At 41.3% G+C, this 27,960-nt stretch overlaps 4 protein-coding genes across 8 annotated transcripts; 2 read left to right on the forward strand and 2 right to left on the reverse strand.

Annotated features, from left to right (window-relative positions):
• Nucleotides 1–2,211: 2,211 nt before the first annotated feature.
• Nucleotides 2,212–9,481, forward strand: DNAAF2 (dynein axonemal assembly factor 2). 3 transcript variants are annotated; one of them, XM_032871178.1, is made up of 3 exons: nucleotides 2,212–4,158; nucleotides 7,686–7,829; nucleotides 8,645–9,481. In XM_032871178.1, the coding sequence occupies exons 1-3, from the start codon at nucleotides 2,329–2,331 to the stop codon at nucleotides 9,149–9,151; spliced, it is 2,481 nt and encodes an 826-aa protein (XP_032727069.1). In that variant the 5' UTR covers nucleotides 2,212–2,328; the 3' UTR covers nucleotides 9,152–9,481. The 3 variants fall into 3 exon arrangements, with proteins under 3 accessions (XP_032727069.1, XP_032727070.1, XP_032727072.1); XM_032871179.1 differs by lacking the exon at nucleotides 8,645–9,481 and adding an exon at nucleotides 8,459–8,503; XM_032871181.1 differs by lacking the exon at nucleotides 2,212–4,158 and adding an exon at nucleotides 8,459–8,521 and having other exon boundaries at nucleotides 7,721–7,829.
• Nucleotides 9,482–11,073: 1,592 nt separating this feature from the next.
• MGAT2 (alpha-1,6-mannosyl-glycoprotein 2-beta-N-acetylglucosaminyltransferase) lies at nucleotides 11,074–13,381 on the reverse strand. The gene has a single exon (XM_032871185.1). It carries the CDS (start codon nucleotides 13,132–13,134, stop codon nucleotides 11,794–11,796), a length of 1,341 nt encoding a protein of 446 aa, XP_032727076.1. The 5' UTR covers nucleotides 13,135–13,381; the 3' UTR covers nucleotides 11,074–11,793.
• Nucleotides 13,382–13,700: 319 nt separating this feature from the next.
• On the forward strand, nucleotides 13,701–14,927 carry RPL36AL (ribosomal protein L36a like). Its single transcript, XM_032871186.1, has 2 exons — nucleotides 13,701–13,819; nucleotides 14,506–14,927. Exon 2 carries the CDS (start codon nucleotides 14,523–14,525, stop codon nucleotides 14,841–14,843), a length of 321 nt encoding a protein of 106 aa, XP_032727077.1. The 5' UTR covers nucleotides 13,701–13,819; nucleotides 14,506–14,522; the 3' UTR covers nucleotides 14,844–14,927.
• A 2,940-nt stretch (nucleotides 14,928–17,867) lies between these two features.
• LRR1 (leucine rich repeat protein 1) lies at nucleotides 17,868–27,615 on the reverse strand. Of its 3 annotated transcripts, none has more exons than XM_032871188.1 (4): nucleotides 27,092–27,604; nucleotides 23,520–23,618; nucleotides 21,353–22,074; nucleotides 17,868–18,426 (listed from the first exon to the last, which is right to left on the reverse strand). In XM_032871188.1, the coding sequence occupies exons 1-4, from the start codon at nucleotides 27,302–27,304 to the stop codon at nucleotides 18,186–18,188; spliced, it is 1,275 nt and encodes a 424-aa protein (XP_032727079.1). In that variant the 5' UTR covers nucleotides 27,305–27,604; the 3' UTR covers nucleotides 17,868–18,185. The 3 variants fall into 3 exon arrangements, with proteins under 3 accessions (XP_032727079.1, XP_032727078.1, XP_032727081.1); XM_032871187.1 differs by having other exon boundaries at nucleotides 23,520–23,621; XM_032871190.1 differs by lacking the exon at nucleotides 21,353–22,074 and having other exon boundaries at nucleotides 18,268–18,426; nucleotides 27,092–27,615.
• Nucleotides 27,616–27,960: the final 345 nt, after the last annotated feature.

Below are 27,960 nucleotides of genomic sequence, written 5' to 3' on the forward strand. Positions count from 1 at the left end.
TTTTTTGACAAGTACTTTCAAGAACTTTTAAATTGAAGTGGAAGATACATACATACATATCCCCTATCATCAGTGTACAGCTCAATGAATTTTCACAAACTGCACATCCTGTAAGCAATACCAAGATTAAGAATCAGAATACTACCCCTCACCCCAGAATCTCACTCCTGCTCCCCTCCAATCATAACACTCCACTCGCCCTCGAAAGGACAATCACTAGCCTGATTTCTAGCAGTGAGATTCATTTTGCCAAGCTTTGCCTATTGTAGAATGGAATCATACAGTATGTATTATTTTGCATCTTGTTTCCTTCATACAACCTTGTCACATTTATCCACATTGTTCATTCACGTCCATTGTGTGCATATACACATTTTATTTGTCCATCCCCCTATGGATGGAAACTTGGGTAGTTTCCACTATTTAAACAGTGCTACTATAGATATGCAAATTTTAGTATATGTCTTTTGAGAGGGATATGTGTTTCTATTGGATATATATCTAGGAGTAGAATTTCTTAGTTATGAGATATACATTACAGTCAACAGAAATTTTCCAAAGTAATTGACCCAATAGCTACTTCCAGTATCAGAGAGTGCCAGTTGCTTCACATCCTTGGGACACAATGATTTTGTTTTGTTCCATTCAATGCCTAGAACAGTGCCTTACCTACCAAAGTAGTGGGTGCAGCAGTGTACAATAAATATCTGTTGAAAGAATGAATTTAAACTTAGATGGCATTTAAAGCTGTGAGCTTGATTAGGATCGTCTAGGACAATTCAGTAAGTAGGCTGATAGACTTTGGGTGACTCCTAAATTAGAGGACAGGCAGGAAAGAACAAGCAAAGGAGAAGGAAAATGGGAGAGCATGAGTTCTTCAAACCAAGAGTAAAGTATGTTTCAAGGAGGGGCACTCAACTGTTTTGAATATGGCCAAGAGATCATAAGATGAGGGGAGTGGTTGGGAAAGGAGTTAAGATTTTTGGTCATTTCAAACCTGATGGACATAAGCATTAAATCATTGAAATAGAGACCTCAAATGGGCAACTAGATATACGAGTTTGGAATTTAGAACCTGATACAGAAGTCTGGTATTTGTGAGTATAAAAATACTTGTGAAGGAGAGAATGTAATTGGAGAAGAGATAGGATCCCTGTCTTGAGGCATTTCCACTTAGAGGTGGAACAGAGACAAACACCTGCAAAACACATCAAATAGTGTCAAGTGTCTGAGGTAGGAGAGAAATTTGGAAAGTGTCCTGTCACTGAGGTAATCCCAAATCAAGTGTTAAAAGTTGATGAAAGTTTCAACAAAATGAGAAAAGAAAAACAATCACTGGATTGAACAACTACCAGTTAATAACTCCCTTAGTCAATAAATACTATTCTATAACATCACTTTTGAATGCACAAAATCCCACTGTATGGCCATAGTAAAATCTGCTCACCCAGTCCCACTGCAGGATTCTTGGATTCTTCCCAAATCTTTAGAATCATGGGAACTGTTGCCTTGAGCACACTCTTAGACTGAGAATTGCTGGATGAAAAGAGTATGTACCTTCTAAAGGTTTTTGATATAGCTACCAAACTACTGTCTAGAAAGGCTTTACTACCACCCCAAAGAAATACAGTAATTGTAAAAGCAGCTTTTGCCATTTTGATAGGTAATATGTAGGATCTTACATTTGCATTTTTATTATTAAAGTCCTGGGGGGCCTGGCTGGCTCAGTCAAAGGAGCATGCGACTCTTGATCTCAGGGTGCTGAGTCAGCCCAGGGTTGAGTGCAGAGATTATTAAATAAAAAAATAAATAATGCTTACTGATCATTAGTTATTTATGAATAGCTTGCCCATAGCTCTTGCCCCAAATGTGAGTTGGTATATGGCAAACCTTATGGTGAAATGTCTAGAAAACGGAAATGTTGGTTTGGTAAAGTAAAACATGTGGATAAGCTTAAAATTGAATTACAGCTTGTGAATAAGATAATGTACATAAATGCTGGAAATTACATTATGACAGTTATTCTGCAGAAGTAACTGCACCACGGCACAGGAATCTAAAAAGGTAGTATGTGGTGTAGTTGGTTGATTTGAAGTAATAAAGTTATTTGCGGCATTTCCACCAGCCCACTCCAATTACTGCCCCTCCTCCCGGCTGGCGGCTGTGTCACTATGGCAACGACCACGCGCTGCCCCAGGCTCAATTCTCCGGCGGTTACCGAACTGGGCCGCCCGACTCTGGGCAGACCAGCGACTCTACGGCGCGTCCCACCCACCTTGTCTCGGGTCGCTCTCCCCCGGCCGGAGGGCTAGGAGCCCCGGCGGCAGCATGGCCAAGGCGACAGCCTCTTCGCCGCTGGAGGACTTGGACCTGAGCGGAGAGGAGGTCCAGCGGCTCACCTCAGCCTTTCAGGACCCAGAGTTCCGGCGAATGTTCACCCAGTACGCCGAGGAGCTCACTGACCCGGAGAACCGGCGGCGCTACGAAGAGGAGATCACCGCGCTGGAGCGTGAGCGCGGAGTGGACGTGCGGTTCGTGCACCCGCAGCCGGGTCACGTACTGCGCACCAGCCTCGACGGGGCGCGGCGCTGCTTCGTGAACGTGTGTAGCAACGCGCTGGTGGGCGCGCCCAGCAGCCGACCCGGCCCCAGGGGCGCGGCGGCCGGCAGCCAGTGGTCCCTGCCCTACAGCCTGGCTCCCGGCCGCGAATACGCGGGGGGCCGAGGCACCCGCTACACGGTCTACGACGTGGTCTTCCACCCAGAAGCGCTCGCGCTGGCTCGGCGCCACGAGCGCTTCCGCCAGATGCTGGACGCCACGGCACTGGAGGCCATCGAGAAGCAGTTCGGCGTGAAGCTGGACCGCAGGAATGCCAAGACCCTGAAGATCAAGTACAAGGGGACTCCGGAGGCCGCCGTGCTGCGCACACCCCTCCCCGGGGGCATACCGGCCCAGCCTGAGGGGGAGCCGGAGAGCCCTCTCCCCGATTTTCCCTACCCCTACCGGTACCCGGCGGTGGCCGGGAACTCAGTGGTCCCGCGACCCCAGGCTCCCTCCCCTCCAGAGGCGGTCCTGCAGCTCGCCCCCACCGAGCCTCGTTACAGCGTGGTGCAGCGCCACCACGTGGACCTCCAGGATTACCGCTGCTCCCGGGACTCGGCCCCCAGCCCGGTGCCCCGGGAGCTTGTGGTCACCATCGAGCTGCCGCTGTTGCGCTCAGCAGAGCAGGCGGCGCTGGAGGTGACGGGAAAGCGGCTGTGCCTCGACTCAAGGAAACCCGACTACCGGCTGCGGCTCTCGCTCCCGTACCCGGTGGACGACAGCCGCGGCAAGGCGCAGTTCAACAAGGCCCGGCGACAGCTGGTGGTCACGCTGCCCGTGGCGCTGCCCCCTGCGCGCCAAGAACCCGCCGTGGCGCCGGAAGAGTCCGTCTACACTTCCGGAACTGACGGCGCGGCCTGCGCTTCCGCTCGCGAGGGGGAGGTGGGCCCAGCAGGGGGTTGTGCTGGGAACAGTGGCCGGAATCCCGGGGCTGCGGACGCCTTGATCATCACGGCCGCCGCCGCTGCGGAGGAGCTTGTCTTCGAGCCCGACGAGCGGGACTTGGACGACCAAGCGGTATGCACAACGGGCATCGAAGAGGAGCCGCCCTCCGTAGCGGAGAACTCACCTGAGGACGGTGGAGGAGGCTCCCCTGGTACTTCATCTGGGGGCCTTGACAGAGGGTCTGCTGCAGGAAGAGAGAGTGCGCGTGGAGATCTCGGAGCCGAGACTCGAGTGCTCGGGGAAGGCGCGGGCGGGGAGCCCTCCGATCTAGCCATGGGTGGTCCCGGGACCGGCGGCAAGGAACCTTTGTGTCCTCCTTTGCATTGTAATCAGGATGAAGAATCTCTGACTCTGCTGATTCAAGTGCCTCGGATCCAACCGCAAAGTCTTCAAGGGGATGTGAGCCCCTTCGGGTACAAACTGGGCTTCTCCACCCAAGACTTAGTTTACTATTCCTTCTTTTTGCAATTTGCTCCGGAGAATAAATTGAGCACCAAAGAACCTGTGGCTAGTATTTCTTCGAACAATGCAGTGATAGAACTAGCCAAATCTCCAGAATGCCATGGACATTGGAGAGAATGGTATTATGGTTTAAACAAGGATGCTTTGCAGGTAACAGTTCTTTCTAGACTCGTATATATTTTCAAAGATGCTATTTATTTGTCAGAGCACGAGCGGGGGGAGAGGCAGAGGCAGAGTAGGCTCCGCAACCCCCCAGCAGGGAGCCCTATGTGGGGCTCATCCCAGGACCCATGAACCGACCTGAACCGAAGACAGACGCTTAACCAACTAAGCCACCCAGGCGCCCCAAGACTCTTATATTTAAAAAATTCTATCCCACTTTTAAAATTACTTCTTAAAATTGGCCCTTGAATAACACATGTTGGAACTGCCTGGATCCACGTATAAGTGATTTTTTTTTTTTTTTTTTTTTTTAGATTTTATTTATTTATTTGACAGATCACAAGTAGGCAGAGAGGCAGGCAGAGAGAGAGAGGAGGAAGCAGGCTCCCCGCTGAGCAGAGAGCCCGACGCGGGGCTCGATCCCAAGTCCCTGGGATCATGACCCGAGCCGAAGGCAGAGGCTCCAACCCACTGAGCCACCCAGGCGTCCCTAAGTGATTTTTTTTTAAAGGATTTTATTTATTTATTGACAGAGATCACAAGTAGGCAGAGAGGCAGAGAAAGGAGGGGAAGCAGGCTCCCCGCTGAGCAGAGAGCCCGACATGGGGCTCCGATCCCAAGACCCTGAGATCATGACCTGAGTGGCTCAGATCATAAGTGATCTTTTTGATACATACAGTATGATATTATAAATGTATTTTCTTTTATGATTTTCTTAAAAACATTTTCTCTGTAAGAATACAGTATATAATACACCATACAAAATATGAGTTAATGGACTGTTTATGTTACAGGTAAGTCTTCCAGTCAACAGTAGGCTGTTAATGGTTAAGCTTTGGAGGGGTCCAAGGTTGTAGGTGGATTTTTCAATTGGGGCGGAGGTGTTCCCCTAACTCCCCTGTTGTTGAAAGAGCAACTGTGTATTTGTTACCTCTTGTGGGCAAGTCCTCGAACTTGGGGCTGAGCAATACATAGTTTACTTAGGACATAATTTTCATGAATAGTGTGTTCCGTTGTAGTTGCTGCTATACTTTTTGGGTTATTGAGGTTCTTGAATTTCAGATTCAGTACTCCAGTATTATGGACAATTTAAAAGAAAGATTTTATTTGCTGACCTGTGTGGGGGGAGGGGCAGAAGGTGAGGGAAAGAGAAGCAGACTCCCCTGCTGAGTGGGAGCATACACTGAGTTCATCCCAGGACCAGAGACCATGACAGGAATGAAATCTAAGAGTGGGTTCCTCAACTGGCTGAGCTAATCAGGTGCCCCTACCGATAATTTTTTTTAAAAACTGTAAAATTTTAAGTTCTAAGGAATTTTTAAACTCATAAATTAACAATTGGTGGTTTTCATTGAGATATGTATTAGTGTTACATGTCATTTTTTTGTTTAGCTTTTATTTAACAAATCAAGAGTTAAATTCCCAGAAATAAAACTAGTTGCAAGGATTATATATTGAGAATTAAGTTTAGCCTTGGGCTTTAACTTGCCAGAAATTTTCATTTCTTCCTGTGATTTTTTCCTGGATATTTGCTGATAAGTTACATTTTATGAGGGGTAACTTCTGTGAGAAGTGGTTAATTTGAAACTCTCCCCAAATGGTAAAATAAATAGCCAGGGCAAGGTAACTTTGTGAGAATATAATATGAAATTGACTATCTGCTTATATCATCAGCAGGGGGAAATTTAGGAAAGGGCAGTCAGTTTCCTGTAATTGTTGTATTTATCTATTTATTTTTAAAGTTTATTTACATAATCTCTGCCCCTCTACCCTGTGGTGGGGCTCGAACTCACTCCAGAGATAGAGTTGCATGCTCCTCCAACTGAGCCAGCCAGGTACTCCATAATTGTTTTAATAAATCTAAAAATAACAACTGGGAAGAAAGTTTTATGAATAGGCAGTTGAGAGAATACTAAAGACTATTATTTTAATCTGATTTTCTAGAAGGCTAACATTATTTTAGCAAAGAAACTAGACCAAAATGGGATTAGGGCAACTGTGTTTTATATCTTTGATGCTTGAAATGGATTTATAATTACTTTGTTAATCACATTTGCTAAAGCTGATGAAGCCATAATATTCAGTTATTTTTCTTTACATTTTGCTGGATTAGGGTCTAAGCTTTAAAGTAAAATTTCTTAAAATCACAAGAGTAATGGATGGGTAGACATGTACTATATGATGATTATATTATATGCATCATATGAAAATAGAGTGATTTGTGACTGTCAAGGTCAGAATTGTTACTTTACACATAAGTACAAAGTAGATTTATAAAAGGCTAAATATTCACTGGACATTTTCCTAGAGCTTTAGGACCACTAAATTCTGTTTCTTTTAGAGTAAAATCAGTCATTAGAATAAGGTGAGTTTATGCACTTTGTTTTAATCATAACCATTTCCATTATATATATTATATAACTTACATATTTATATACTAAAAGTATTTGGGTATTTTTTGCAGTTAATTTGTCTTTACCAGAGGCAGGAACCTTAGAAACGCTTTTAATTGGGGAATGTTTCTATAATACAGTTATTCTGGAACTTTAAAATAATAGCAAGGAAATTACTCCAAATACAGGATTTTTGTGTACCCAGTGTTCATGGTAGGTGTTCTTAAGTTTAAATACTATTTAATGTAAGGGAACTTTAAAACTAGTCTCTTTATTGATTTTGCTCTCCTATTTGGACCAAATAATGAACCGTTTATTTGGAAATTTGTTTTTATGAAAGTACTTTTATTTTGGGCAACATTAAACTGATTTTATGCATTTTAAATATGGTTTTCCCTTCAACACTGTAACTATATACCTGTATTTACTTGACATGAATATGCACAAGTTGCTTTGTGTTTGGGATTCTGGTGAAAGTGATTTATGCATTCCCTAATTATAGTTTGAAAATCTTTCCATGTCAGCCTCTTGAAATCTACCTCATTCTTATAAATAGCTGTATGCTACTGTCACAATGCATCATCTCAATGCACAAAAATAGAATATACTTATCTTAAATATTATATTTGACTCTTACCTGGCCAAGAACTAAAAGGCAAACTGGTCACACAAAATTTGAATAAATCCTATCATATATATTTCTTAGCTGTCTCATTGGGAAGTATTCTAAAATTAAATTACATTTTATAGCTTTGACTGCATTTATAGCTCTAGAGGTGATTTTTTTTTTTCTAGAGGTGGTATTATTCTTATAAATACTAAGAGAAAAAAAGGAAAGGAAAATACCATTTGTAAGTAAGATTATCTCAGATTGTTAACAGAGACTTAAAGAAGGAACTAAACTTTTTTCTTTTTGGATCTTTTCTGATATATGTATATACTCTTGCTATTCTTACTGCTCTGTACAATACTGTTTTCTTCTGCCACGACAGCATAGGAGTAACATTAAGCATTTTAAAAGCATAATCCTGAAGTGTGTAGTAACTTGTATGAGCGGTTTTTAGATCAACACTGTCAAAAAATGACCTATAAAGCAGAATATTTTTTCTCTTTTTATTTTAGGAAAGGCTGTTTGTCAATGAAGAAAATGTTGATGAGGTTCTTGAAGAAGTCCTGAGCCCTCCATTTAATCAGACAATGTCCTTAACCCCACCATTAATTGAAGTTCTTCAGGTTACTGATAGTAAGATTCAAATTCATGCAAAGGTAAGGATTTGGTGGCCTTTGTAGTGATTTAGGACAAGGTTAAAGCCTGACAGATAACTTAATTTTTGATTTCTTGATGTCATAACTTTAAATTAAGTGTACATAATGGCTGGGAAGACTGAAGAGGAGTAGAGACTTTTTTGCCTGTATTTTCCTATGGGCCAAACACTTTGTGATTCATTTTCACATATCTCATTTAACCCCGAAATAACTGTCCAGTGAGGAAGAGGGAAACTAACATTTGGGAAGTTTCAATCCGAGTCCAGGGACAAACAAGTCTTTTTGACTCTCAAACCATGGGAAGGAGCTATGTCATTCAGTTTGTTCATTCTTTCTAGTTGAACCTTAAGTCTGGTTATTCTTAGTCTTCAATATTGGACACAAATAATTTAGTAACTAGCACAATTAATTTACATATGAATTGGGGAGGAGAGTAGCTCTAAAGAATCACAGAAATTCAGGAAAAAGAAATTCAAGAATGCCCTTATAAGAATGAATACTAAATGGTTTTGTAGGCCATGTCAAAGGGTTTGTAGGCCAGGAATATTTTATTCTGAAGGAGGTAAGGGGTCATTGAAAGGAATTAATCAAGAATTAATGTCAGGTTTGCACTGTCTGCATTGTTAAAAAGAACTGGCAGCATTTAGAAGATGATTTGGAGGCGGAAAGCCCGGAAGCCTATCTGCAGATCTGTAAGCATTATTTCTTCACAACTTACCAAGAAAAAAAAAAAAAAAAAAAAAAATCCAGAGAGCACAATTTAATTTTCTGGTTTTTTTTCAAAGATTCTTAATTTGTTGTTTCTCTTGACATAGTTGCAAGAATGTAGTAACTCTGAAAAGCTTAATGAAAAGGAAGAAAAAGGCAATGAAGGAAGTCATCTGACTGAAAAAGAAAATATAGAACATCCTACTACCTCAACAACTGATTCTGATTCATCTCTAGAAGTTAAAGTACTAGAGACAGGCAGCTGTGGTTCAGTTGTGTGCTTGCAACGAGGGGCTCCTGATGTTTCTCACTTGCTATTTGAAAAGTCTCAGCAACTTGAGTCAAAAATGGAACCTGAATTTATAAAAGAAAAAAGTCCTGCTTACTCAAATGAGGAAAAAGAGGACTTAGAAGAGCCAGTGATAACAGAAGAGAAAGAATCAGATGGAGATGACCTATCTTCATTACTAAACAGAGCTTCAGTTCACAATTTACCTGGTCTTAACAATGTAAAAGAAACCAATATGCAGGACGGTAGTGTGCAGATTATTAAAGATCATGTGACTCAATGTGCATTCAGTTTTCATAATTCTCTGCTATATGACTTGGACTGATTCTGTATAATTTTAGAGTTTATAAGAGTAAAAAGTGTTTGGCCTTAAAACATTATCTTTCTGTTAACTACTATCTTAAAGTACTCAAGAAAGTACAAAATTAAAATTTGCAGTTTTGATTCTCATGGGGAAACTGGAGATTTATTGTTTTTTTGTATGTAGAGTTTATACAGTTTCCTTAATTATGGAGACTTTTGTGATTCCTCTGATAGATACATTTTTTCTAATGGCAAGTTAATCATTTAGTTTTAAAACAACCTGTATATATTTGCTTGTTTTTGGCTTCTTTTGTTTACCATTACTTTAATAAAGTTTCAAAGTAAATATTCATTAAGTTGTGTCTGTTACAAAATGTTAATTCTTAAGAATGCAATTAACTAGAAATTAATCAGTGTGGGGGAGGGGTAGAATCTCAAAACTATGCATTTATGTTTCACTAAATATGATTATTTATGCTTGAAACATTCTTAGAACTTTACTAACCAATATTAACCATCCCATTATGATACAGATACACTGAATGAAATTTAGTATTTTTGCTTCAACTCTGTATTTTATGTGTGCCACACACACACACGTATATATAGTTATACAGGTTATATAGTGATGCCTTTAAAATTCAACTTCTTAAAAGATGTTTTTGGAAGTTACTATTACAGTATTAAAACATTTCTTGGTTTTATAGATACATTTATGAATTTTTTAAAAGCTTTTAATTAATCTCTCTACCCAAACATGGGGCTTGAACTTACAATCCTGAGATCAAGAATCATACACTCCACCAACTGAGCCAGCTAGGCACCCCGACATTTATGAATTTTAGAACAACTAAAAAATCTGGGAATTTGCTCCCATAGCAAATTTGTCTTCACTATATTACATGAAAAGAAACCAAAGAGCCAGTGTTATCTAGTTAGTTTTGCTTGTAATATCTAAAAGATGGCAATAGATAATTCATCTTAACAGTTGTTATTAATATTTATATTGGAGGCCAGGAGAAAATCCAGAGATTTTTTTCTCACAAAATCTTTTAGTACAGCATGAATGAAAATGTAGAAAGGAAAGTATTTGTTGATCTAATTGCTGACCCCAAAACCATGGCCTAGTTTATCAATGATCTTTTTCTGACTCAAAATAATTCGAACTTCAGGCCTACCCTAGTCCTGGACATTAATTTTTTTAGTCCTCTGAACAGATGAAAGTCAAATCAGACCACCAAAAGCTAGTACAAATCATGACAATTCATCCTGATTGACATTTATAACCCCCTATAAAATCTGGAACCAAACTGGGCTGTGAGGGTAATCTAAAGGTAGCTCATAAAGCAAGAGAACTATTTGTTCCATATTTAACAACCACATGCATTTCTCAAACATAGTATGACTCTTAATTTGATGAAATAATTTCAAAATTGTCCATTTAATACACCATCTTCTTAGAATGAAATGATGTCCTAACTATGCAGAAATTAGTCTCTGTGTAACTTCTGGTTGAATACAATTATATACTATTAAGAGAAACTTCCACAAGAAATAAAGAATACATTTTAAGCATGTTTCCTATTATTTACTGTGTCTATCCTTTTAAAAAGTATGATTTCAGTTAAAATAAAGCTGGCACTGGAACATGTTTCACTTTGGCATGACTGAACTTTCTATCATTTCTGGCTTTCAAAAACAATTTAGGCTGTATTTCACTTACACAGCAGCTTTTTATTGTTCATTATCTATGCTTGGGTAATTTGAAAGCCAGTGTCTTCTAAAGGGAATGCATTGTCAAGAGTGGGGTTTTATTTCAAACTCAGTTATATGATGTACAAACAGTACACACGAAGATGTAAACTTTAAAAACTTCTAGAATGCCTTCACTGAATTTTGGTGTAAAGAGTAAACAAAATTTATTCTGCAAAATAATTATGAACCTTTTTATGCAAAAATGAGTATTTTATTTTGGCAGCACTAAAAGAAAAAAAAAAACCCACTGTATTTCTACATTGAGGTGAAAACAGTGTTTAAACTTTCTTATCAATCAAATACATTCCAAAAGAAAGTGTGTTCTATGAAGGCTCCAAAGCACAGGCAAATCTTAACACAATAATACAGGAATCTGTAATACTGAAAATGTCTGTTCTGATAGGGCGTTTAACAAACATAACTTTTGTATTATAAAACCAGTGAAGCAATCCCTTCCTAGTAACCGTGTCAAGAGTGAAACTGGGCTTGCTCCATTAATACTAATAATTCCATTGTAATACTTTTTACTGCTATGACAATTTTAAATAAAGTCTGCTGTACTTAAAATAAGTTTTAAAAGTGGAAAAGTGTACAAAGTTCCAGATAAAAAGATTAATAGACGCAACTTAAATAAAATTTCCCCTTTTCTTTTACCAATTAATAATGATTACCTTTAGCAGATAGAGATTGAACTTTAAAACCCAACTCCCAAAATGAAAACTTGTGTTTAAATTTTAATCAGACATAGAAGGAAAAGATTGCTATATTTGGACATCTTTTACAAGAATTTTTTTTTTTCTGTATTAAAGCAGAAACCAGTTCCTAAACCCTTTTATTCAATTGTATATTCTGTTTGGACAAATATCAAAAATAGAAGACTGTGACTTTTGCTTTTGTAATTGTGATTTTTCACTGCAGTCTTCTATAACTTTTACAGAGTTCATGGTCCCTAATATCTCCCCACCCTCCATTTTTCCTAGGTGGGGAAATGGCTGCCACTAATTTCTCACTGATAATTAGAGTTTCTGGAAACAAGTACTGTTTGTTATTATTTAAGAGTGACTCAATTTGGGCACTCTGGGTGGATGGTCTACAGGTTTTCTTGTGGTGCATACCACAGTCTCCAGCATGAAATATCCTAGGAACTTGAGGAACCAGCACTTTCCAGAATTTTGGAAGACAAGATACAGTTAAATATTGAAGAGTCCAGTCCCAGTTATAATCATCATAAGTACAGAAAGTGTCTGTGCACTCAATCAGCTTCTGATATGCATCCCGGGTCAAGGCTAGACCCATATTGTGCTCTGTGGATTTCCAAGTTTTCACATCTACCTTGTCAGCAATGCCATGGAAACTTCGAATGGCCGTATAGGTCCCCAGGGAGAGAACATCACACTCAGGACACTCCTCCTGCTTTAACTTCCACATCTTTTTGAAGACATGGTAAAAGTCGGGGGCTAAGTAGTGATCTTCCTCTAGGAAAAGTATGAGGCCAGTATAGTCTCGAAGAACTTTGACCCTTTCCCATACAAAATGCAGCTTCCACCACCAATGGTGTTTGGTTTGGGAGAACTTAGCCTCTCTATAATGGCCAAAGGAGTCGGGATACTCAGCATTAATGCATCCCATCTTCAAAGCTGCATTCTTCTCCAGATCTCTGGGGCAATCTCTGGGGTCGCTGCCTGGAAACTCGTTGGGGTATAACTGAATGCTGAAAGGAAAGAACACCTGCAGAACCGGACAGAAATCCACCCCAGCGATCAGCTGATTGATCTCTGTCGACCAGAAGTCATGGCTAAAGATGACGAGGACGTTGTCAATACCCTGGGCTTTTCGGAGTGAGTCCAGCAGCAGTCTGAGGTAATCGGGCCGGTTATGCACCTGGACCACCAGCACCAGCTCTCCAGGAGCCCAGGAGCCGGCCTTATCTACATTCCTCAGCGTCTGGTCAAAGTTCAGCTGGTACACCAGGGACCTGTACCGCAGCGTCAGGTTGTCTGCCTCGGGCTGCGGGGCCGCCGGGACCAGAGGAGCCGCCGACTCGTTGGAGACCCGGCGGATGCCCACGGACACAGCAGAATGGTCCCCGCCCCGGCCGCCCGCACCTCGCGCGGGCTCGGCGTCCAGCAGCGGCGGGGCGAGGGCCTCGCTCTTCCTTTGTCGCCCATTGCTGCTCCAGAGGACGAAGCCGCAGGCGGCCACCACGAGCGTCAGGATCAGCACCTTCCGCTTATAGATGCGGAACCTCATGGTCTCCAGCGCAGGGAGCGCGGACGGGCGCAAAAAGGAGCTAGCGGCTTCTGCACAGAAGGGGCGGGCGGGTGGTGGCCGTCGCCTTGGCCTATAGCAGTCAGAACTGGCCCCCGCGGCTGCCCCAGCTAACTCATCCCGGGCCCCGGGGGTCCAGGGGCCCGAAGGGTCTCAGTTCCCCTGCGCCGCCCGGGCTCCACACATCCTCGCCTGGCAGCTGCAGCTCGGGCAGCGGCCCCGCCGCTAGGAGCCGCGGCTCGGCGTCGCCTCGGTCCTCTCCATTCAGCACCGGTCCCGGAAGAAGTCCCGCCGCGGCCCCACCGCACCCCGCTTGGTTACCTGCGCCTCCAGCGGCCCTGCGTCCTCTGCGCTCTCATCCTTACGCGGGCCCCAGACCGCCAAGACCCAGCGACGCAGCCTGGCCCCACTCCGGCGGCGACCGTTCTGACAACCCGCGACTGGCCCGCCGAGCGCCGCGGTCCTCCGGCCCACACCCCTCCGGCCCGCCCCCTGGGCCGCTGGTTGGAGATTCCCGGACGCGTCCGGAGACGACGGGCCGCCGCTGCCTGCTGCCTATTGGTCCGTAGCACTGTCGCTCACGCTCAGTTCCTACTTCCGCTTCATCCTCCCTTTCCTGTTAGGCGCGAGCAGAGCGAGGCGAGGATCGTGGTTGCCGAGTTTCCCGGTAAGCTAAGACGGGAGTGTAGCGGTCTCAGCAGGAACCTCCAGTGCTCAGAATCTGAAGATGGACCAGGCCCTTGTAGGAACTGGAGGGTGAGACCCGCTGCCTTGGCAGAATTAACGGGCTTCTCCCCTCGGAAAGGGGCTCACGAATGACGGCTAGTGGGCCGGGAGATGCTTATTAAGGGACACGTCAGCCTTGAACACTGCTCACGGGTGATGGTGCTTCGGAGGGGAAAAGTGCAACCAGACAGCTCCGGTTCCCGGAGAAGGAACGGAAGCGGGCGGTAGCTGGAGCTACTGACCGAAACCAGGCACTGAACCGGACATACCCGGGAGCTAGAACATGGAGGAAAAGGGTGTGAGAGGGTCTGAGAAAGAAAATCAGATAAACACCACTACGCTTTTTGGGACGGCCACAGTAAATTAAGCTCCAAAGGACCCCATTTTGTACGGGGAACTGGCTGTTTGGCGCCCCTATGCTGCTTTTAAGTGAGTCTTATTCCATAAATATTCTGGACATAACAAAAAGGTGTGCACTTTTGTATTGAGTCATAGGTAAAAGGAGTACTTGGTCGGTTTATACATTACTGACATATGTAATGTTTTCCTATATTTTTAAAGCACTTTATTAAAAATGTTTTAAGTTTGCTACTTTAACTTCAAATGTTTTACATTTTCATCGTGCAGACAGCGCTGCTGCAGAGATGGTCAACGTTCCTAAAACCCGAAGGACTTTCTGTAAGAAGTGTGGGAAGCATCAGCCTCACAAAGTGACCCAGTATAAGAAGGGCAAGGATTCCCTTTATGCCCAAGGAAAGAGGCGCTATGATCGGAAGCAGAGTGGCTATGGTGGGCAGACAAAGCCAATTTTCCGGAAGAAGGCTAAAACCACAAAGAAGATTGTGCTGAGGCTTGAATGTGTTGAACCTAACTGCAGGTCCAAGAGGATGCTGGCCATTAAGAGATGCAAGCATTTTGAACTGGGAGGAGATAAGAAGAGAAAGGGCCAAGTGATCCAGTTCTAAGCTTTGAGTTTCTTATTTTTGAGAAGAAAATGTTGACCCTGTAGAAAAACTACCTGTATGAAAATAAAGTGATATTTTACCCAACTGTTTTTTTTTTTTAAATCTAAATAGAATGACATGCTTAGTGAATTGAATCACATGCTTAATGTGATTCAAAATAGAAAATTTGCCAATGAACTAAGGTTTATCTTCAAATATATATATGTATGTATTTTAAAGATTTTTATTTATTTGACAGGGAGAGAGGGAACACAAGCAGGGGTGGGGGTGGTAAAGGGAGAAGTAGACTTCCCATTCAGCAGGGAGCCTGATGTGGGGCTCCATCCCAGGACTGTGGGATCATGACCTGAGCTGAAGGCAAACGCCTAATGACTGAGGCACCCAGGTGCCCCTTATTCTCAAATTCTTACTTAGATTTAGTTCCACAAAATTGGAATTTTGTATTTATATATAAAGAAAACAGGAGTCCCACCTCCCAACTTTATAAACTAGGTTATGGATATAAATCACATAGCAGGGGAAAAAAAAACCATACATTTTCTGGTCAATTTCAAATTAATGTGTTTGGTGAATTCATAATTATAACTGATGAGCTGCTGGGAAAGGTGTAAATCAGATTTTGAAAAAAGTAAATGAGGAGGATAAATTAGGTCTGTGTATAGCAGACTGAATGGGGCAGACAGAGTATCCAAGCTGGGGTATAAGAAGAGCTGACTTGCAAGTTGGTGTCCAGTAGGGACCACTAGCTATACATAGATATATATATATATTTAAAGATTTTATTTATTTATTTGACAGAGATCACAAGTAGGCAGAGAGGCAGGCAGAGAGAGCAAGGAAGCAGGCTCCCTGCGGAGCAGAGAACCTGATGCAGGGCTCAATCCCAGGACCCTGGGATCATGACCTGAGCAGAAGGCAGAGGCTTTAACCCACTGAGCCACCCAGGCGCCCCTACATAGATATTTAAACGAAAAATGCAGTTCCTCAGTTACACTAGTTATATTTAGTGCTCAATAGCCACATATGCTGAGTGGCCAACCTACTGGACAACACAAATACAGAACATTTCCATCAGTTTTTTGGACAGCACTGTGACAGACTGGTCCTGAATGTAAGGCACGAGTTTAAAACAGACTTCTAACTGAAAGACATTCTGAAGCTAGTAAAAAAACAGTGAGTCCATGATGGCATAAACTGTTTTTTGATTCTTTAAGAAGCCATCCTGGAGATACTCAAATGTTAAAACTTCTTGGTTATTAGGAGGTTTGAGAAAGTATGCAGTTACCAATGAAAACAGAATGGAAAGCTGAAACTTAAAGAAGTGAGCCCTGTAACACACAGAAGGCAAAACATGCGTATCAAAAGGAAAGAATGACAAAGGGTATGGTTTATGAGAAGACAAATTCTGCATTTTGTACAAGAATTTTAAGTTGGCCAAGATATTTACATGGGATGGCTTGTAGATGAATAATGCAAAGGGCTGGGGTGTAGGACTAACAGCTGGTTGGCACTTAGTCCCAACACAGACACTTCTGCATTTGTTGATGAAAAACTTCTGGAGCACCTGAGTGGCTCAGTCAAGTGTCTGCCTTTGATTCAGGTCATGTTCCCAGGGTCCTGGGCTTACTGCTCTGTGAAGAGTCTGCTCTCCCACTTCCTCTGCCTGTCTCTCAAATAGATAAAAAAATAAAAATAACTTCTACAAGAACATGTAAAAATCAGATACACACATGTTAAATATGCCACAATACACTTTTAAAAGAACGATGCTTTAATGTAGTTACATAATATTTATGGGTAATCCTTCAACATTTTGAGTTTAGCAAATCCTAAGATGTTTTACTTAATTATAGAATTCTTGGTTTTAAGAGCTTAAGTGAATTAACTTTAGAAGGTATACAAAACCTGGGCTTAAAATCTCTGGTCTGGGTTCATGGTACCTCCTAGGGTAATTTGAGAGGATTAAATCAAATACTGTATGTAAAACACCTGGAAAAAAGATGGAGCTAAATGCAGCTCTTTTTAATGCGTAAGCCATTTTTGCATTATATATGATTTTTTTTTAAATGAAAACTAGAAATTATATAGAAATCTTTTGCGGGAAGAATTTGACCACAAGCAAAACAAATTTAAGGTCACCCAAGAATTACTCTGGATGAAAGAATCCACTCTGAGAAGAAACTACATTTTAGAGATCCTATACATAAAGTTTTAATAAAACTCTTCTAACAGTTAAAACAGTATTTACTCAGGAATACTTGTAATTTCAGAAAAGAATAAAATGCTCCAAATAAATATTTTAGGACAGAGGAAGTAGCAGCTACCTAAGCCATAAGAAATAGTCTTACGCAGACTAACCGTAAGTCCTGGCCCAAAGCAGCAATGGTATGCTAAGACGAGATGGCTTTCTCTAGTAACTTTTACTTCCTTTGTTCCCAGAAACCGGATGTGAGGCTATTGCAGTGACCTAAAAAAGAGGCTGATCTGAAGAAGGGCCATAGGAATGAACAGAATGGAGCAGTTCTGATTTTGTTTTCCACAATTTTTTCAAGCAGCTTCATTTTCCATTCCTTTCCCCTGGTTCAAATCCTCATCATAGTTTAGCTGGTGTATTACAACTTTTTAAATTAAAAAATAAAAATATTAAGTGACTAAAATAATAAACAGAAAAAAGAACCTTCAAATACAGAATGCGGTCAGTAAAAAGTAGCAATTTTTAACTCCCACCCAACCCTAAAACTGTGTTCCAACTCTGGAAGTTAAAAAACAGAAATCACAACAAAGATGTGAGTAACATTATAAAACCTATAAAAGCTGAAGTCTGTTTATCCCAAAGCAGCTCCAACTTTATGCTTGAATATAGAATTCCATACGTAGAATAATATACTCGAAAAACACAAAAAGCGGTATGCTTATGAGGTTTCATACCAAACAAGTTTTCACTAAAATTTAGACTATGTTAGTCCTTCAAGGTATATTTTCTACATATAGGAACTCAATTTTTTTAATTGAAACTCAAAAATTGTTAAGAAAACTCTATGACTGGAGTGATAGGGATCAATATCTGTTTAACATTAAAAGATAACCCACAACCCATTCTGGAAACACTAGGTTGAAATAAATACATGTGCAATAAACTGATAAAATTGTTTCTTCACAATGAAATTAAATAGGTTTTAATGAAATTAAGGTTTTACAGTCAAATGATTGAAAATGTTAGAGTAACATCTTCCCCTCAAGTATATGAAAGGCTTCCCTTTCTTCAGTTTGACACAGTTAAACCACAAATGAATCCCAAACTGATCTGTAACTAAATGGAATTTCTTTTTGTAGTATCACCTATTACTTTAACATATCACAGGAATTTACGTAACAGGCTAGAGAACAGAAGTAAGACATAACAGGTGCTTCAGTACCACCCATATTATCTACTAAGACCACAGTGTGAGCAACAGAGTGTAGATTCATAGTAGTAGTTCCCTGAATAAAAGAGTTTAGACAGAATCTTCCACAAACACAGGTTTTTGCAGTATCCAAATCTTGGCAAAGATGAAAAGGAATGATATGAGATCCATATGGAATCCTATTGGGAAAAAAAGTTCAAAAAAATTTTTTTAATACACTACTAGATTCAGAACTTCATGCATTAGGTCATGAATTACTGGACACTGAGTTATAACCATAGAAAAATAAGATCTTTAATTAAGTGACTCAGTATATTTTCCTCCCTTCCAAACAGTTAAGAATGGGGAAAATATACTAAAAACACCCTATGACATATTGTATACCTATACTACTCCATAAAGTATCTTTTAGCACTGTCACTTAATAGCAAAACCCACGGAATAGACTGCAGAGAGTCATCTGTCCTTTATGGATCTACACTGTAAGACCATTATAACATGATCATTTAAAGGTATAGTTCTGTTACACAATTCTCATAACGGTAATGGGAAAATTACCGAGCTCTATTTGTGAAGAAACATTTATGTAAATAAATCCAAATACTCTCCTAGGCATCCACTGTTCAAAAGGGACTTTTAAACTGTGAAACAGATTTAAAACACTTATTGTTTGGGGTATTTGTTTTAATTTACTGGCTGGCTAAGCCAGTAAGGCTGACCTCACTTTGCTTAAATCACTCACCTTTCCTACTTAAAACTTCCAATGACGCCCAATGCAATTAAAATCAAGTCAAACTATTTACCCTCATCTATGAGCCACTGTAAGGTTGTCTTTTGAGGTTGCCTACCCACTGTTCAACTCCTTCTCCCAAACTCAACCAGGCCCCAAGTCACTTTTGTCTATCTCCCACAGAGTCTATGCTTTGTTCTCTAGTCCCTAACTTAGGCTGGCATGTAATAGGTGTTCAGATCTTTTTCAACAAATAAATAAAATCTACTCCTAATTTAAAAGATTTTATTTATTTATTTGTCAGAGTGAGCACAGGCAGACAGAGTGGCAGGCAGAGGCAGACAGAGAATAAGGCTCCCGCTGAGCAAGGAGCCCGATGTGGGACTCGATCCCAGGACACTGGGATCATGACCTGAGCTGAAGGCAGCGGCTTAACCAACTGAGCCACCCAGGCGTCCCAATCTACTCCTAATTTAAACTGGGGTTCAAAACCCTTTTAGAAAGAGTCTGAAAAGATACATATCAAATAAAAAATAGTTTCCTTTTCATAAGGGATTAGTGACCAGCCTTGTTTGCAATTCATTTTTTTCACCTGTACTAATTTCTTGCTTGTATAAATAACAATTAAAAAAAAAAAAAACTGTGCTAGGAGGGTCTACCACATATTTACGTTTATCTCTTTCAGGCTGTTGGTCATAGCCTAGGGAAAAGGTAACAGTTAAAAACTGTATTTTCTATCTAACATAATTTAAATTCCCACAAATTTTTCTAATAGACCATAACTTTGTTTGTAACCAGTAGTTAGGGCAATTCACCAGCAGCTAGATAAAGGCATTGTTCTCATAGTTTTGGATTGGTATTTTTATAACAAGTGGGCTGAAAACATGCAAAATTATACATTAGTAAAAATTAAGGTCACCTTAAAAGAACATATACCAGTAGAGGTCAAGTTTAAAAAACAATGTAAATACTACATGCTATATCATTCACCACTATCAATTTATTTTTCTACCTTCCCTATCATATCACATTTTGATCACCTATTTTTTCCTTCCACTTTTCTATGTTGGATGTCAGTTCTGAGCCAGCCAGGTGTCTCAAATCATCAGAATTTTTAAAGCTCCTCAGGTGACTCCAAATGTGAAATAAAGTTTGAGAATCACCACTTTAAACTAAGAGCTCTTAAATACAAATGGTGAGGAGGGAGGGTTGTAATTGATTTCAGTCAGGGTCCATGAGCATTATAAAGCTGTATGCAAAATTCTGTGTATTTTTCTAGGCCCATGGGTTTTTGTTTTTTTTTTTTTTTAAATCCTCTCTACCCACTAAAAAAACCAATCCCGTCTCTGAAATATGGTCTTCCTACAATTTTATGGGCACTCGATAATAATTTGGTCTACATCTTAGTCTCCTATATGAAAGAAGCATGGAGTTTGGGGTCTCATGAAACCAAGTGCAGTTAGTGTTCAAAGAAAAGGGGGAAGAGAACCAACAGCTATTGAGTCCTACTATATGCCAAAGTATTAGCTCCTTTATCTTCACAACTATGTAAAGTGGGTATTATTATTCCTGTTTCACAGATGAGAAAATGGAATCAAAGGAGGTTTAATAACTTGCTAAAGCCACACTAAGGGGTAAAGCCAGGAATCAAACTCAAGTCTGACTCCAAAGGCCACACTTGACCACTGTGCCAGATTGTAATTCTCAAACTTTAGAGTGCATCAATACTACCTGGAAGGACTGATGAAAACACAAGGGTTAGACCCCACCCTCAGATTTTCTGATTCAATAGGTCTATAGTGGAGTTAAAACCTCGCATCTCTAACAAGTTCCTAGGTGATTCTGATACTGTTGGTCAGGGACCACTCTTGGAGAAACAGCTGCCATTCATTCATTCATTCAAATATTAATTAAGAGCCTAATATATGGTAGGAACAGAGGAATATCACATTTTAGGCCCTGGGGAAACATTAAGTAATAAGACAAAGTCCATGCCCTCATGGATCTTACATTATAGTGGGGGAAAACTGACAGAAAAACAAATGTTAAAAAATATGTAATGCCAGGTAATAAATCCCATGACAAAAAAAGTCAAGCAGTGTAAGGAGGTGGGGGATCAAACTTTAAATAGAGTCAGGAAAGGCCTTTCTCCTGCCACGTGGGAAGAGAACTGAATGAAGTGAGAAAGTGAGCTATGAACCTTCTGGGAGAAAAGCATTCCAAGCTGGGGTAAGGAGCACCAAGAAGGTCACTGGTGCAAGGGGACAGATTGTGCACAGCACTGTAAACTATGTTAAAGACTGTGACTATTACAATGAGGATGATGAGAATACTAGAATGCTAGATACCACATTTTATGACTATTAAAGTCTTACCTATTATATAACACCGCTTGTGCAGAAGATTCCAATAAAGTTAATGGCGTTTGCAGCATTATAATCGGAAGGACTTTTGGTTGTTCAAAAGTATTTCCAAAAAGATCCAAGTACTCAAGGGATAAATTTTTAAATTCACTAGGCAAAAAGGGAAGCTTATTTCGTGCTGCTGACAAAAAACGCAGTTTTGTCAACTGTCCCATCTTGAAAGGAAATCGAATCAATTCATTATCGTCAAGTTTCAAATCTGTAAGTTCTCGGAGCTGGCAAAACTGCACAGGGAGTGCCTTAATTTTGTTCTTGCTGAGATCCAAACTCCGAAGTGACGTCTGGAGTGTAGATTGACACAGGGCTACACTAAATGACTCCAAGTGATTGTCATTCAAGTTAAGTTCTTGAAGATGGATGAGGTCCCCAACTGTAGCTGGAAGCTTTTTTATATGGTTGTGACTCAAGTCTAATTTTCTCAGGTTTCTTAAGCGAAGCATACGCATATCAATTCGGACGAGCCCACAATAAGAAGTCTGAAGATGTTCCAGAGAATATGGAAAGTTCTTGCTTAGAGGATAGTCCTTTTTGGATGTGATAACCATTTTAGTTTTAAATTTTTCAAATTCTGAAGTCTTCACTGGTGTGAAGGTTGTAAGTGGTGCTTCAATATCACAACCTCTATGAGCCAGTCTCACAGCTGTAAGGAAACTTTTTAAACTGCTGGAATTGGCCTGAATAAATAAAAATAAGTCGTACAATCATAAATTCCATTTTAGATAATATATGCAAGCTAATTCATCATACAACAAATTCTGTAAAATTATACATGCAAAATGGTGCAATCAGTTCTTGAAAATGGCAGTAAAAATAATTTTAGCACTTTATTGACTAAATTTCAATATAGATACAAAAACTGAAAATTTCTGAAAAAAGGTTATGTTAAAGACACACTCTAAATAAAGCCATTTAAAAAGGAACTAAAAGAGCATAAAGTAAGATGGGAAAGCATGAAAAGATTCCACTTAAGGTTGGGTTTGGAGTTCCTGGGTGGCTCTGTCATTAAGCAGCTGCCTTCTATTCAGATCATGATCCCAGTGTCCTGGGATCCAGCCCCCTGTAGGGCTCCCGGCTAAGGGGGGAGCCTGCTTCTCCCTTCTTCCTGCCTGCTACTTCTCCAACTTGTGTTCTCTCTATCAAATAAATAAAATTTTCATTTTATTTATTTTAACGATTTTATTTATTTATTTGACAGATAGAGATCACAAGTAGGCAGAGAGGCAGGAAGGGAAACAGGCTCCCTGCTGAGCAGAGAGCCCAATGCAGGGCTCGATCCCAGGACCCTGAGAGCATGACCTGAGCAGAAGGCAGAGGCTCTAACTCACTGAGCCACCCAGGCACCCACAAATAAATAAGATCATTAAAAAAAGAAAAAAAGACGGATTTAAGATGAACTGAGATGGGGCACCTTGCTGGCTCATTTGGTGAAGCATGCAGCTCTTGACCTTGGGGTTGTAGGTCCGAGTCCCACATTAGGTGTAGAGATTACTTAAAAATAAAATCTTTAGGGGTGCCTGGGTGGCTTAAGTCCATTAAGTATCCGACTCCTGGTTTTGGCTCAGGTCATGATCTCAGGGCCATGAGATCGAGCCCCACACTGGGCTCCGAACTCAGCTTGGAGTCTGCTTGAGATTCTCTCTTCCTCTCTCTCTGCTTCTCCTGGTCATGCTCTCTCACTCTCTCTCTAAAATAAGTAAATTGTTTTAAAAATAATTATTTTAATGGTTAAAGTATTTTCTAAAATGATAATAAATATAACACCCCCTAAATTGTCCTACTTGCATTTCATCTTTTTTTACACCAAATTTAGATTTGCAACCTGATTAAGCTGGCAAAATGTAGACTTGCGCCACTGGCCTTACAGAGTTCCCCTCTAAGAACACCATAAGGCTCCATCTGGAGCACAGAGCTAAGTCATTCTCCTCCCCCCTCATCCTGCATAGCTTCTCTGCACTTTTAGAGCTGGTACAGCATGCCAGAGAAGCTGCCATTGCTTCTTCAAATACATCTGTCAAGTGTCCATCCCTGTTGAGCTAAGTGGGTATCAGGATGCTCAAACAGCCTCTTATAAAGAAAATACAGTCAACCAACCTAACCATTAGAGCTTTTAATACCATACCTTACTTAGACAGATATCCACAGGAGGCTCCTTTAACCGAACAGTGGCTTTCCCCTCATCCATAAATTTGGTGAAGAACTGCTCAATGTTCTCCTTTAGCTGCTTAAAACCAATGAGAAAAAAAGGACAAAACCAGGTATTGTGATTCATTATTTATTACAACTAGAATGTGCCAGTCACTTTGCCAGGCTTTTTATTCAAGTCTGGGAGTTTTGTGGTTTTAAGTTTTCGTTTTAATTTCATTGTGGGTTTTTTTTTTTTCATTCTTTTTTTTTAAGCATTTGGGTAGCTACATTTCTTATCTAGCTTCTGGTAGATACTACTATTTTACCAGCCCAGTAACCCTTTCCTGTGAATCCCGTTTGGGAGAATGCTTCTCTTCTCCCATTCCAACTATGTGACCATAGTAGGAGCTGCCAAAAGTAGTTACTTGCCTTCTTAACTTCAGTCCATTAGTCCCAAGTGCACACACTCCCACAAGATTATAAATTCCAAGAAACCAGGAATCTTGTTTCCTTTGTTCGATACTGTATCCACGGAGGCACAACAGTGACCGACACATAATAGGTGCTCAAAAATTTCTAATGACAAATGTTGCTTCTGCTTTAGATTTCAACAACTATTTTACTGAAAAGCCACCCTGTACCGGGTACTATGTCAGGGGGGTTAAAACAGTAGTAGTGAAAAAAACCAAATGATAATTACATTTATAAAGTTGTCAGTCTGATGAGAGACAATTATTAAATAAGCAATTATAAGCACAACAAATATTAAGATAAGGGAATTAGAGATTGCTCTAAGACCTTATATAGCAAAGGAATCTTACCTGGTCTAGGGAAAAGAAGGTGACCTTAAAGGTGAGAACTGAAAGATTAGGAGATGTTGGACAAGTGAAGATACTGGGGAGAGAGAGGGAATAGCATACCGATAAGGAAAAATGTGTACAAAGCGTTGAAGGCAAGGGAGTTTGGCAGCTGTGAGGAGCTGAAAGAAGTTCAATATGGCTAAAGGATTCAGCGTAGAGGGAACTGAACCCAGACAGGTAGAGACTGAAGGCTAAAAGATTTTGTAAACCATGTCAAGAATTTTGGATTCTATCCTGCAAATGATATCCACTGAACGACCTGAAGTTGTGAACATAGATCTACACTTTGATAACTTCCCTTTAACCACAGTGTAAGAACGAACTTTGGGGGAGGGGGAATTAGGATGGGGGAGGGTAGAAATAGGAGCATCTTTTAAGAGACTAGCCAAACTGCAGTTTAGACTGCAGTTGGGACAGAAGGAGGTATGAAAATCTGAAAGATACCTATGAGGTAGAACTGAAAGAATTCAATATTTTATTAGATGTGGGAATGTAAAAGCTTTAAGGCTTCTGGGTAGAACACTTTTTTTTTTTTTAAAGATTTATCTATTTGAGAGAGAGAGAGAACACGAGGTGGGGAGCCGCAGAGGGAGAGGCAGACCCCCCCTCTGAGCCTGACTCAGGGTTTGATCCCAGGACCCCATAATCATGAACTGAGCTGAAGGCATATGTTCAAACAGCTGTGCCACCCAGGCATCCCAAGAGTAGAGCACTATTTAATGAGGTGCAGAATTCCAAGAGAAAAGCAAATTTAGGGTGGCAAAGAAAATTAATTTTTAGGTATCTTGAGTATGAAATGCTACAACACATCTAAATGAAGATTTCTAATCGATAGAAGATTCAAGTTGGAAATTAGGAGAGGACTAGTTAAAGATATAGATTTAGAAATTACAGTGAGATGGGTAGTAGCTGAACAATGGAATAGAAAAGTTGGTATAAGAAAGATCCTCAAGATACTTTCACACTTAGCACTAATACCTAGTCTTCAGGACCCAGGACCAACAACACCACTTTAACTCTTCCAACAAACATTTACTGAGCACGCACTATGTTCCAAGCCCTGTGCCACTACCTCTTCTACAAAACCTTTCTCTGGTGCCTGGGTGGCTCAATCAGTTAGGCATCTGTGTTCAGCTTTGGTCATGATCCCAGAGTCCTTGGATTGAGTCCCATATCAGGCTCCCTGCTCAGTAGAGAGTTTGCCTGTCCCTCTCCCTCTGCCCTGCTCCTGCTCTCTCTCTCAAATCAATCAATCAATCTTAAAAAAAAAAAAAAAACAAACAACCCACTTTCTCAAGCCTCTGTAATGAAATTCATTTAGCTTTTTGATACTTTACTATTATACTTCTATCTTTATTATAGCATTTATCATAGCCCACCTTTGTAGTGCAAGCACTAGTTTTTGTTTTTTCCTTTCTAGTCTTGGAAGGATAGTGATTAAATCAAGTTTATTCTCCCACAGCATCTAGCACTGCATCTTGCACACAGTAAACCTTCAACTCATAGTTCTCAATAAAGTTTTGATTAGGATCATGACCTACCATTACTAGTGAACCTTAAACCTTAAGGAAGAGATCGTTACAGACTTTTTAAAAATATACACTACCTGAGCTGGGCTTGACAGAGGTTTTGGGGAAGACAATGGTGAAGAAAAGGGAGACACAATTCTTGTTATGAGTTTGCTTCTGTCACCTTACAGTCTTCTAACCTATAAAATGTTGGGTGATTGCTGAAGTCCTTTCATGTTGAAAGACTATGTAAGTTGATTCCATGAAAAAGGAGAAATTATACTTTCAACTGCCTGTATCAATTTCTAAGCGTCTCTGAATGAGATGCAATAAACACATCCGTCAACTAAGAGTATTCATTGTGGAGTACAACACTATGAGGGAATAATCCTAGAAACTGTATAAAATCTGGGTGGGAGATGAGTTGCCCCCTCAATTTTATGTGTAAACTTTATTTAGACATAAGGGTATTCCAGTCATTCTGACAAAATAACATAGTGCCTTGTAAAATGAGGAAGAAAGAATTTTATAAAATTGTGTTTGGAAAACTGTTTCAACTTCCAATTGTTTTTAGAGTTTACTACTGCTCTGTAGAGGAGAAAAAGCCCTCGCCCTAGAAAATCAAGTCTTAGGAAATTAAACATTTAAGGAAAAAGAGAGAGATGCAGTAACCAGTAACATTAATAAAAATATCAAGATGCAACCCAAAGCATTACTGCTATACTACTATACTAATCTGGTCTAGAGACCTTGGATACTATCCAGCATCACTTCAAAAAAAAAAAAAAAAAAAAAAAAAAAAAAAGCTAGGGAAAGTACCGGGGGGAAAAAAACTTACTGAACGAAAGTGCAATTATTTTACTGGTCCCACAAACTGGAATGCTGTTTCATTTAAAGTTTAGTTTCACGCAGACCGAGTTTCCAGAGGCTTTAAAAGGTCAGGGCTACCAACCACTACTGAATAGAAAGGCTGTCAGTTTAGGCAAAAAAAAAAAAGGAAAGAAAAATAAGGAAAAGGTGCCCTCTCAAGTTTTCCTCCTTCGGGTTCACAAGGAGACGCCCAGGGCTGAGAGGGGTGGTGGGGCTCAGGTATCCGCCCCCAGGACAGGCTCCAACCTCTGGAACGGGCGAGCATGCGCGACCCGAAAGGGAAGAGCTCGTGGCCAACTCCCGAGGCAGGCCCGGTTCGGTCCACGCACCTCATAGCGGGTCCCGCGCTTGTCCTTCAAGGTGGAAATGAGCAGGTAGGTGGGGTGCGGGCCGCCTCTATCGTCCCGAGCCCCAGCCCGAGGCTGACTCCTGGGCGTCTGCTGACAGAGGCTCAACACCGCCCGGACGCCCTTTCCCCGGTTCCTCATTCCCAGAGCCGGCAAATGCCGACTGACTATCTCGACGTCGCAGTGGAGCTTCATTTCTGCGAGCAGCTGCAAGCCAAATCCAGAACTCGGCTTTGAAACTTCCCCCTTCCCGCCGCGCCGCGCCGCCGCCGGGGTCCTGGAGCGCGCGGGCTGTCCCCGGATCTGCCTGTCTGCTCCGAGTGCCCACAGCTCGGATTTTCTCAGAATAGCGGCTCTGTGGATCTGCGGGGGCGCCTGCCTCCCCTTTCACTTGCAGGGCCGAGTCTTCACTGAGGCTGCCGGTCGGCGGAGCGCGGATACCGGCCGCTTGAGGATTCGGCTCGTGCCTCCCGATACCGGCGACTGGCGAAGGCGCAACGTCCTTTCCCAGGAACGCTTGCGGCTGGCGTCGCAGGTGGTTATTGTTTGGGGCGGAGTTCTAGTTTCCGCTGTTGACACTTAACGGGTTTCCTGCGCTTGTTCGGTAGTTAAGAGTTTCCCAAAGGGAAGCGGGTGCTCCCCTGTTAAAGGGAGAATGTCTTTACCTACATAGCTTCGGAACTTGGGACTCTACGAGCTGCCCATTGCGGCATTTCCTGGCGCTGATGGGCTGGAATTTGTTTTTGGTGGCTCCGCTCACTCCGGAGGCAACACCGGTCCCATCAGAACTGAATGATAGGACAGTATTTGACTTGGCGATTTCTGTCGAACAAATAAATGCCTAGTAGCGG

This window comes from Lontra canadensis, unplaced genomic scaffold (genome assembly GCF_010015895.1).
Source record: "Lontra canadensis isolate GAN:19392208 unplaced genomic scaffold, GSC_riverotter_1.0 scaffold42, whole genome shotgun sequence".
Classification (NCBI taxonomy): Eukaryota; Metazoa; Chordata; class Mammalia; order Carnivora; family Mustelidae; genus Lontra; species Lontra canadensis.